Consider the following 12,595-nt stretch of genomic DNA (forward strand, 5'->3'; position numbering starts at 1 on the left):
AGTAGTTGTGGCGCACGGGCTTAGTTGCTCCACAGCATGTGGGATCTTCCCGGACCAGCGATCGAACCAGTGTCCCCTGCACTGGCAGGCGGATTCTTAACCACTGCACCACCAGGAAGTCCCTATATATCTAGTTTTTGACAGAAACTCAGCTCATCACACTTTCTAAGTCTTCGAAACTCTAAAGAAATGAGAAACTGCAGAACTCTTCAACACTTTGCAAAGATTACTAAAGCAAAAAGTTACAGGGGAATAAAACTGTAAAGCACAGAATTAATACCCAGGTATTTCTTTTTCCTGGAATTTTGCTTCCTGATTTTATGACTTTAAGTATCTTTCTGGAATGAAAGCTACTCATGATCTAGCTAGCCAATATTCCTTCTGATACTAGGCAATGATTGAATTAAATGAGTCATTAAAACCAGTTACCTAGTTCAATCTAACTCTGATGAAAAACACAGAATTTAACCTCTGGTATATCACATTTATCTAATATCCAACTATTTAAACATGTAACTTCATTTCTGAGAACTGAAAAAAAAAAATGTAACTTACCTCAATTGTTTTGCATAGTTCTGTTCAATTTCTATCCTCTCTTTAACAAATTTGGCGTATCTTTCCAAGAAGTCAATTCCCCATTGTGTATGCTTGTCTAAGCTGTCGAACTGATCCTAGAAAAGGAAGGTAAAACCACACTGAAAAGTCTAAAATTTTATCCACAAATATTTTAACCAGCTTCTGATATCTGTCCAGGCGATAAGGTAGGAAAAGAGAAGCTTAGGCTCTTCTGCTGGTCCCCACCAATCTCATCCTTTAAGGCCTAGACAGAAATAGGTTCTTCAGCATAAATCATGCTATTTTTATGCCTGAATATCTTTACACATGTGGTTCCCCCTGGCTGCAACACTCTCCACAGATCATCTCCTCTCAATTAACTCTTTATTCCTCCTTTGAGATTCAGTTCAGGCACTATGTCCTACAGAAAATGAGGCACTATGTCCTACAGAAAATGGCCCTAAAATCTCAGACTGGGCTAAGTGGTCTTTCTCTAGCTCCCCAAGGCTCCCTATAAATTACTGTCTATTCACTTGCAATACTATATTGAGAGCAGGAGCCATGTATTATTCTACTCTGCACTCCTAAGGCACAAGCACTATGCCCAGCACCACAGCAGGCTCTCAGTGAAGAATAATTTGAACAGAATCAAATAAACTTGGGTTCAAATTCTGGGCTCTGCATGTTTACCATATGTTTTGACCTTGGGCAAGTTACCAAGGCTCTTTATACTCTTTCCATCTTAAAATGGGAGTCCCATCACCCACCTCAGTAGGATTATACTGATGTCATAAAGTGTTATGCAGTGCAGTAAACATGATACTGACACATGAAGATCACTGTCCTTAAAGGCTCTTTGCCTTCAAAAGATATTCCCTTCTACCTGTTGCCTGAAAAACCATCATTTCCTATTCTTCAAGAATAATCTCCACATTGGCTAATAACTTGGTGCTCTCTACATCTCCCATATCAAAAATCTGTAATTCTGGCAAAATATTCAGATATCATCCCTTTCTATATCTCTAGTTGTTTTATCTTTCCAAATCATCCATGGTTTAATCACATGTGTTATTTACAAATGAATTATCTCAAAATCTTTGCCTTTTATCTCTTTCCCTACCTTAAATCATTATAAAATTCTACCCATAAAGGTAAAGTCTATCTAAACAGCAGAGATAGAATTCATCTAGCTATCACAGTTTGGTATTACCACTCTAATTCTATTCTTTCATGCAACTTTTTCATTATTATTTGGCTACCAAAGTAGATTTGAAAACAGCAAGAGAATGCACTGCTCAGTAAACTTAATTGGTGTATTAGTAATATTTCCCATTATAAATTGGAATTCTATTTCAAATTGAAAAACTCTCAACAACAACAAAACATTCCAGAAAAAGAATAGTCTGAAGCTGAAACAATCATCCTTCATTTTCCAAAATGCTTCAAAGGCTTCTTCCCATCATCCTCTTCATCAAATTTTATATTAAACTTCCTTTATCTTCTAGATGAAATCTCCAAAAATTTTTATTATATACCCTAATCAGTAAAAATTCTGAACAAATATCCCTATATGTATATTTATCTATAAATTATATATATATATTCTATTATTATGAAATCCACAAAAATAGAAATTTTAAAAAGAAATGAAAATGAAATAAACATTATTTTAAATACCTTTTTAAAACTTATTTAACAAACAAACAAAAGCCCTGGGGCCATAACTTTTTAAAATATTCACAATTTTAGTGAGAGCAATGACTTCAGCATGCTTCATTACTTCTAAAATCTTGGTTTAAGCAATCTGAAAGCCTTGGTTCTAAAGTGGAACATTTAGATTTAGTGGTTGTCACAGCTGGGGAAACAAATGACACCTCACAAAGACATAAAGATAAAAAAGTCTAAATGGAAAGAGTCCACTGTTGACTATACCTTCCAATTCCTTTTTATGCAAAAATTTGGCTTAATCAGAAAACAATGCATCTTTATATTTTAACAATAATTTCAGTGGAGTTTTAAACTCTGCCGAAACTGACTGTAATATGATTTTATGTGTCAATTTGGCTGGGCCACACTGCCCAGATATTTGGTCAAATATTATGGGATGTTTCTGTGAAGGTGTTTTTGGATGAGATAATATTTAAATTGCTTAATTTGGAATATGTAAAGCACACTACCCTTCATAATGCAGGTGGGCCTCATTCAATCAGTTAAAGGACTTACTAGAACAAAAATTGACCTACCCCCTTCAAGAAAAATGCTGCCAGTAGGCTGCCAACAGACTGCCTTTGGGCTAGAACTGCAACTCTTCCCTGGGCCTACCTTGCAGAGTTTGGACTTGTCAAGCCTCCAAAATCATGTGACCCAATTACTTATAAATCAATCTCTCCCTCTCTCTCTCTCTCTCTCTCTCTCTCTGTCTCCCCACCCCCCACACACACACATCCTTGGTTCACACTGACTTTAAAACAAGCAATAAATTTCTTTTAATGTTTTAAGTGTGCAGATACAGTAGTTGCAGGTGACAAACATCATTTTCAGCAACAAAATTCTACAATGATGGATGCATTTCCAAACATTCATCATCAAAATTCTTTTTCCATAGCTCAAGTTTCTTTGGAAAAGCAACTATACATTCACGATTAAAGTTTCCCTTTTATCTTGAAAAACCAGATTTTCTCAAAAGTACCTGCTAGGAAAGCATGTTACTAACAGCCACTTATTAAACATCAACAAATCAGAAACAATAGGAGATGAACAGCAAACCTGTATGAAACAAAGTTTTTCAATAGTCCCTCCCCATTTCTTTTGGAAATACTGTAAAAAGTCCACTATATTTCAAAGGTATTATTTTTACAAAATTAACAATAAAAATATGCTGTAATATTCTGTGGACTTCTCACTTTAATTTCCTTTGCTTACCTATAAATGATGAAGTGAATAAATTGCAACCATATCCCAATTTCCTTTTTAAAGGAAATTATTAATGCACTGCTTTATCAGTGGTTATTACATGGTTTTTTCATAAAACACTGTTCAAGTCACTTCCTGTTGAGAATAAATCTTCAACACATCTTTCCTTTAGTGGTTCACAAAAACAGTACTTCAAAATATAATTCATTATCAAAACAGAATCTAGCAAACAGTTTAAGCTGAGATATTAGAAATATGTGTACTATAATAAACTGTATAGCAAATTTTCAGCATATAATTTTTCCTAAAATATATTTCTTTACTCAACAAACAGTATTTGTTGAGATCATTAGTCACCATGTTGTTTTACACATATCACCACTTTTACCACAAAAGGAAAAGTAAGGACATTTCTAGTAGCATGCTGTTGTTGTTTTTTTCCACACCACAATGTTGCAGGATCTTAGTTCCCCGACTAGGCACTGAACCTGGGCCCTGGGAGTGAAAGTGCTAATCCTAATCACTGGACACCAGGGAATTCCCAGCATGCTTTTACCATTAACCTTGAAATTTCAAGAGGATTCCAGTCAGTCAGGTTCACTGCAGCATTATTCATAATAACCAAAAGTTGGAAACCACATGTCCATCAACAGATGAATGGATAAACAAAATGTAGTGTATACATACAATGGAATATTACTCAGCCTTAAAAGGATATTCTGACACATGCTACAAAATGGATGAATCTTGAAGATATTATGCTATCTTGAAGATATTATGCTAAGTGAAATAATCTAGACACAAAAGGACAACTACTGAAATGACCTCATTTATGTGAAGTACCTAAAGCAGTCAAATGCATACAGACAGAAAGTAGAAGGTGGTTGGTTCCCAGGGGCTAAGGGTAGGGAAGAATGGGGAGTTACTGCTTAATGGGTAGTTTCTATTTGGGAAGATGAAAAAAGTTCTGGAGACGGATGGTGGTGATGACTGCACAACACTAGGAATATACTTAAAGCCAACGAACTGTACACTTGAAACGGTAAACGTAATGTTACCTATATTTTACTACAATGAAAAATATTTGCCAATAAATTCAATGAAATTTAGTACAGTCTTCATTGGTTATCACATGATTTTAAGCATCACTTTTAAAAAAGAGCAGAGGTCAGGGTGGCCAAGGTGCCAGAGTAGCAAGGCCCTGAGCTCACCTCCTCCCAAGGGCACACCAAAATTACAACTATTTACAGAGCAACTATTGATGAGAAAGACCAAAAGACTAGCAGAAAAGATCTACCACCAAAGATATAAAGAAGGAGCCATAATGAGACAGGTAGGAGGAGCAGAGATGCAGTACAGTCAAGACCCATAGCCCCAAGTGGACCCACTTGGATATATAGGAGGATAATTACAACTGCAGAAGTTCTGGCCAAGGAGCCCCACATTGGGATCCCCAGCCCAGGTGTCCTGCACCAGAAAGACAAGGATCCAGAACATTTGGCTTTGAAGGCCAGTGGGGCTTACTTTCAGAGACCCAGAGAGCTGAGGGAAATAGAGAAACATCCACTCTTAAAGGATGCACACAAAATCTCACACATTCCGGGACCCAAGGCAGAAGCAGTAATTTGAAAGGAGCCCAGGTCAGAACCTACTGTTAATGTTGGAGAGACTCCTAGAGGGTTAGGAGGCAACTGGAGCTCACCCTAGGGACACAGACAATGGCAGAAGCAATTTAGGGGAGCTCGTTCTACCATGAAGACATTGGTGCTGGCAAGTGACATTTTCAATCCTCTCTCTAGCTTATTAGCAGGGACCTGACCCTGCCCAACACCCTCTCAGCACCAGTACTGGGATGCTTCACATCAAGCAGCCAGCCAGGCAGGGATACAGTCCCACCTAACAGCAGGCTGACACCAGCCCCAAGGAACCTTGGACCCAGCCCCAAACACAAGCAGGCCAGCCCCAACGTGGCAACACTCCAGATCCTGCAGCCAGCCATGTCAGGAACAGTCCCCACACACCAGCAGGCAGACAACAGATCCAGAACCCCAGCCCCACAACCACCCATGTGAGAACCTAGCTCCACCCACCAGTGGGCCAAAACTAGCCCCGGAACCACCCAGGGCTCTGCAGCCAGAAGCCTCATTATCCAGCTCCACCCACCAGTGGTCGGCAGTCTCTGCACAAGGCAGGGCCTGGCAACCAACCAGACCAAAGGCAAACCATGCCTACCAGACCGCCCATAGTCGTCAGCCCACCAAAACAGAGGGACCCACACAGCCCATATAGTGGCTACCACTGGAGCATACAGCTCTGGTGACCAGAGGAAAGTGTGCTGCTGGGATGCATTGAATGTATCCTACAAAAGGCCACTTCTCCAAGGTCAGGAAGTGTAACCAACTTACAAAACACATAGAAATAGAAACAGTAAGTTAGTCAAAATGAGGCAAGAGAGGAGTATGTTCCAAATGAAAGAACGAGATAAAACCCCAGAAGAAGAACTAACTGAAGTTGAGATATGCAATCTAGCTAATAGAGTTCAAGGTAATTATCACAAAGATGTTCAAAGAAACTGGAATAATAATGGACAAAGAGAATGAGAAGTTAGAATTTCTAACAAAGACTTAGAAAATATAAAGAAGAATGAGAGATAAAGAATACACTAACTAAAAAATATACTACAAGGAAACAACAGTAGATTAGATGATACAGAGGAATGGATCAGCAAGCTAGAGGACAGAGCAGTGGAAATCACTGAAGCTGAAGAGAAAAACAAAACAAAAAAAAGAATAAAAACGAATGAGGACAGTTTAAAAGACCTCTGGAACAACATCAAACACACTAACATTTGCATTAAAGGAGTCCCAGAAGGAGAAACAAAAGCAAGAAAGTGGCAGAGAACACATTTGAAGACACAATAGCTAAAAACATCCCTAACCTGGGAAAGGAAACAGACATCCAGGTCCAGGAAGCACAAGAGGATTAACCCAAAGAGGACCACTCCAAGACACACTATAATTAAAACAGCAAAACATAAAGATAAAGAGAGAATATTAAAAGCAGCGAGGAAAAAGCAACAAGTTATGTACAAGGGAACTCCCATAAGGCTATCAGCTGACTTTTCAGGAAACGCTCTGCAGGCCAGAAAGAAGTGGCACAATATACGTAAAGTGATGAAAGGAAAAAACCTACAACCAAGAATACTCTACCCAGCAAGACTTTCATTCAGATTTGTTGGGAAATAAAAAGTTTTACAGATAAGCAAAAGCTAAAGGAGTTTAGCACCACCAAACCAGCTTTACAAGAAATGTGAATGGGACTTCTCTAAGTGAAAAAGAAAAGGCCACAACAAGAAATATAAAAATTATGAGAAGAAAAATATCATTGGCAAAGACAAATACAAAGAGTACAAATAAATAAATAAATAAATAAAGGATATTAAATCAACCACATATAAAGCTAATAAGAAGGTTAAAAGACAAAGAAGTAAAATCATCTATAACCACAATAAGTAATTAAGGAGTACACAAAACAAAAAGATGTAATATATGATGTCAAAACAGTAAACGCTGGGGGGATAGGGGGAGTAAAAACGCAGAGTTGTTAAAATACATTCAAACTTAAGAGATCAGCAACATAAAATAATCATACGTACATATATATATATACACACACAGATTTCTACATATAAACCTCACAGTAACCATAAACCAAAAATCTACAATAGATACACACACAAAAAAGAAAAAGGAATCCAAATATAATATTAAAGACAGTCTTTAAATCAGAAGGGAAGAGAGCAAAAGAAGGAGAGGAACAAAGAAAGAACTACAAAAACAACCAACAAAATGGCAGTAAGTACATACCTATCAATAATTACTTTAAATATAAATGGACTAACTGCTCCAATTAAAAGACTCAGAGTGGCTGAATGGATACAAAAACAAGACCCATATACATGCTGCCAACAAGAGACTCACTTCAGATCTAAACACACACACAGATCAAAAGTGAGACGATGGAAAAAGGTATTGCACGTAAATGGAAATCAAAAGAAAACCAGGGAAGCAATACTACATCAGACAAAACAGACATCAAAACAAAAACTATAAGAGACAAGGATATTACTTAATGACCAAAGGATCAATCCAAGAAGACATAACAATTGTAAATATATACGCACCCAACATAAGAGCATCTAAGTACATAAAGTAAATATTAACAGACATAAAGGGAGAAATTGACAGTAACACAATAATAGTAGCAGACTTTGACACCTCAATTACATCAAAGGACAAACACTGAGATAGAAAATCAATAAGGAAACACTGGACTTAAATGATACATTAGACCAGATGGATTTAATTGATATATAGAGAACATTCCATCTGAAAGCAGCAGAATACACATTCTTTTCAAGTGTACATGGAACATTCTCCAGAATAGATCACATGCTAGGCTTCAGAACAACTCAATAGGGCTTCCCTGGTGGCACAGCGGTTGAGAGTCCGCCTGCCGATGCAGGGGACACGGGTTCGTGAAGAAGATTAAAATCCTATCAAAAATCTTTTCCAACTACAACACTATGAGACTAGAAATCAACTATAAGAAAAACACTGCAAAAACCACAAACACGTGGAGGCTAAACAATATGCTACTAAACAACCAATGGATCACTGAAGAAATAACAAAAAGAAATTTTAAAAAATACCTGTAGACAAGTGAAAATGAAAACACAACAACCCAAAATCCACAGGACACAGCAAAAAGCAGTTCTAAGAGGGAAGTTTATAGCAATACAAGCCAACCTCAGGAAACAAGAAAAATCTCAAATAAATAATCTAACCTTACACCTAAAAGAACTAGAAAAATAAGAATACAACCCAAAGTTAGTAAAAAGAAAGAAATCATGAAGACCAGAACAGAAATAAATAAAACAGACTTAAAAAAAAATCAACGAAACTAAGAGCTGATTCTTTAAAATGAAAAATAAGCCACTAACCAGACCTATGAAGAAAAAAAAAGAGAGAGAATGAGGGGGTCCAAATCAACAAAATCAGAAACGATGAACAGATTTCTAGGTATGTACAATCTCCCAAGACTGAACCAGGAAGAAACAGAACTATCAACAGACCAATTACCAGTAATGAAACTGAATCAGTAACCAAAAAACTCCCAGGAAACAAAACTCCAGGACCAGATGGCATCACAGACAAATTCTACCAAACATTTAGAGAAGACTTAACACCTATCCTCCTCAAACTGTTCAAAAAACTGCAGAGAAGGAACACTTCTGAACTCATTCCATGAGGCCACCATCACCCCGATACCAAACCCCCAGACAAAAATATCACAGAAGAAGACTATTAGAGGCCAACATCACAAATGAACACAGATGCAAAAATCCTTAAAAATACATTATCAAACCGAATTCAACAAGACATTAAAAGTATCATACACCATGATCAAGTGAGATTTATCCCGGGGATGCAAAGATGGTTCAATATCCACAAATGAATCCACGTGATACACCATATTCACAATCTCAAGAATAAAAAAAAAATCACATGATCATCTCAATAGATACAGAAAAAGCTTCTGTCAAAATTCAACATCCATTTATGATAAACTCTCAACAAAGTGGTATAGAGCAAAAAACATCTCAATGTAATAAAGGCCATATATGACAAGTCCATAGGTAACACACACTCAATGGTGTTCCTCTAAGATCAGGAACAAGACAAGGATGCCTACTCTCATCACTTTTATTCAACATAGTACGGGAAGTCCTAGACACAATCCGACAAGAATAAGAAATAAAAGGAATCCAAACTGGAAGGAAGATGTAAAACTATCACTGTCTTCAGATGACGTGATACTATGCATAGAAAATCCTAAAGACAGCACCAAAAAACCACTAGAACTAACTAATGAATTCGGTAAAGATGGAGAATACAACATTAATATACAGGAATCTATTGCAATTCTATACACCAACAACAAACTATCAGAGAGAGTAATTAAGAAAACAATCCATTTACAATTGCACCAGAAAGAAAATACCTAGGAATAACTCTAACTAAGGAGGTAAAAGACCTTTAACTCATAAAAGTATAAGACACTGATGAAAGAAATTGAAGACAACACAAACAAATGGGGAAGATATACCGTGCTCATTGATAGGAAGAATTAATATTGTTCAAATGCCCATACTACACAAGGGAATCTACAGATTCAATGCCAGGCCTATCAAAATACCAATGGCATTTTTTTTTCACAGAACTATAACAAACAATTCTAAAATTTGTATGGAAACATAAAAACTCCCATATAGCCAAAACAATCTTGAGAAAGAAGAACAACGCTAGAGGAATCATGCTCCCTGGCTTCAAAGTATACTATGGAACTACAGTAATCAAAACAGTATGGTAGGGACGTCCCTGGTGGCAAAGTGGTTAAGAATCCGCCTGCCAATGTAGGGGACATGGGTTCGAGCCCTGGTCCAGGAAGATCCCACATGCTGCAGAGCAACTAAGCCTGTGTACCACAACTACTGAGCCTGCACTCTTGAGCCTGTGTGCCATAACTACTGAAGCCCACGTGCCTAGAGCCCGTGCTCCACAACAAGAGAAGTCACCACAATGAGAAGCCCACACACCGCAAAAAAACAGTAGCCCCACTTGCCGCAACTAGAGAAAGCCTGCACGCAGCAACAAAGACCCAACACAGCCATAAATAAATAAATAGATTTTTTTTTAAAAACAGTATGGTTCTGGCACAAAAACAGACACAGATAAATGAAACAGAACAGACAGTCCAGAAAGAAACCCACCCTTTAATGGTCAATTAATCTTTGATAAAGACGGCAAGAACATACAATGAAGAAAAGACAGTCTCTTTGATAAATGGTGTTGGGAAAACTGGACAGCTACATGAAAAAGTCAAACCGGACTACTCTCTCATACCACACACAAAAATTAATTCAAAATGGATAAAAGACTTAAATGTAAGACCTGAAACCATAAGGCTTCGAGAGGAAAACATAAGCAGTAAGCTCTTTTACATCAGTCTTAGCGATTTTTTTTTTTTTGGATGTGTCTCCTCAGGGAAGGGAAACAAAAGCAAAAATAAAACAACTGGGACTACATCAAACTAAAAAGCTTTTGCACAGCAAAGTAAACTATCAACAAAATGAAAGAGCCACCTACTGAATGGGAGAAGATATTTGCAAACAATATATTAAATAAGGGATTAATATCCAACATATAGAAAGAACTCATACAACTTAAGATCAAAAAAACAAACAACCCAGTTTTACAAAAAGGGCAGAGGATCTGAATAAACATTTTTCCAAAGAAGACATACAGATGGCCAACAGGCACACAAAAAGATGCTCAACATCACTAATCATCAGGGAAATGCAAATCAAAACCACAATGAGATATCACCTCACACTTGTCAGAATGGCTATTATCAAAAAGACAACAAATAACAAGTGCTGGTGAGGATGTAAAGGGATTCATTGTGCAGTACTGGTGGGGATGTGAACTGGTTCAACCACTGTAGAAAACAGTATGGAAATTTCTCAAAAAACTAAAAATAGAACTACCATATGATATAGGAATTCCACTCCTGGGTATTTACCTGAAGGAAAAAAAACAGTGACTAGGAAAGATATATGCACCACTATGTTCACTGCACCATTATTTACAATAGCCAAGACGTGGAAGCAACCTAAGTGCCCATCAATAGATGAATGGATAAAGAAGATATGGCATACATACACAATGGAATATTACTCAGCCATAAAAAAAATGAATGAAATTTTGCAATTTGTGACAACATGGATAGACCTAAATAGTATTATGCTAAGTGAAATAAGTCAGACAAAGACAAATACTGTATGATTTCACTTATGCATGGAATCTAAAACAAAACAATGAACAGGCATAACAAAACAGAAAGAGATTCAAAGATACAGAGAACAAACAGGTGGTTTCCAGAGGGGAGGGGGATGGGGGCAGGAAAGAAACAGGTGAGGGAGATTAAGAGGTACAAACTTTCAGTTGCAAAATACATGAGTCATGGGGATGAAATGTACAGTGTTGGGAATATCGTCAATAACTATGTGATATCTTTGTGTGGTGACATGTTGTAACTAGACTTACTGTGATCATTTTGAAAGGTAGGGAAATATCAAATCACTATGTTGTGCAACAGGAACGAACATAGAGATGTAGGTCAATAATACTTCAAAACAAAACAAATTCATAGAAAAAGAGATTAGATTTGTGGTTACCAGAGGGGGGAGTTGGGGGAATTGAATGAAGGCAGTCAAAAGGTACAAAATTCCCTTGTAAGATAATTACTAAGGAATGTAATGTACAACATGACAAATATAATTAACACTGCTGTGTATTACATATGAAAATTATCAAAAGAACAAATCCTAAGAGTTCTCATCCCAAAGAAGAAAATGTTTTCTATTTCTTTAATTTCATACCTATATGAGATGATGGATGTTCACTAAACTTGTTGTGATAATGATTTGACTTACATACATCATTAAATGATTATCATAAGTCAAATCAATATGCTGTATATCTTAAACTTATACAGCACTGTATATCAATTATAGCTCAATAAAAACTGGAAAAAAATGCAGACGTCATAATCTGGATTCTTATTTTTCAAACTCTCGATAATTATGATGGCTTCACATTATCATTATCTGATATCAAAAGATACAAAATACATTCAGGGCAAGTTTCATGATGAACACGAACAGATTAGTGGTCATATTTCAAATAATCTTCTCAATAATCTCTGGGAGGGATGCCACCTCTAGTCCACGATTATATAACCACTGTGTAATATGGAAGAACAAATATGACTCCATATTGGATCTGTTTCTTTAACTTTTGTATTCTATCGATTGCTTTTACTGCAAATTAAGAATGTTGCTTATAACCTGAATTATACAGGATAGCCCATTCTCAAGGCCAGTCTGACCTTTCAAGGTATGACATTTTTCTATTCATGTAGAGATAAAAAGTTGCACAACAGAGAATAACATTTATCTTGTTGGAGGTTTATAGGAACATCATGACTGGACCTACATACATAG

General features: G+C 36.8%; 1 protein-coding gene across 6 annotated transcripts in view; it reads right to left on the reverse strand.

Moving 5' to 3' along the window:
- The window catches only part of FNBP1L (formin binding protein 1 like), a 128,275-nt gene that overhangs the window by 52,388 nt on the left and 63,292 nt on the right, over positions 1-12,595 (reverse strand). For 4 of the 6 annotated variants that reach the window (XM_024119874.2, XM_028489115.2, XM_028489114.2 and 1 more), the window contains exon 2: positions 556-671. The exons of 1 other annotated variant lie outside the window; for it this stretch is intronic. In XM_024119874.2, coding sequence (XP_023975642.1) covers positions 556-671 — 116 coding nt within the window. Of the gene's footprint in view, positions 1-555; positions 672-12,595 lie in introns of those variants that run through there. One more of the 6 variants, XM_028489116.2, reaches the window with a different exon arrangement.

Source organism: Physeter macrocephalus, chromosome 4 (genome assembly GCF_002837175.3).
Source record: "Physeter macrocephalus isolate SW-GA chromosome 4, ASM283717v5, whole genome shotgun sequence".
Taxonomy (NCBI): Eukaryota; Metazoa; Chordata; class Mammalia; order Artiodactyla; family Physeteridae; genus Physeter; species Physeter macrocephalus.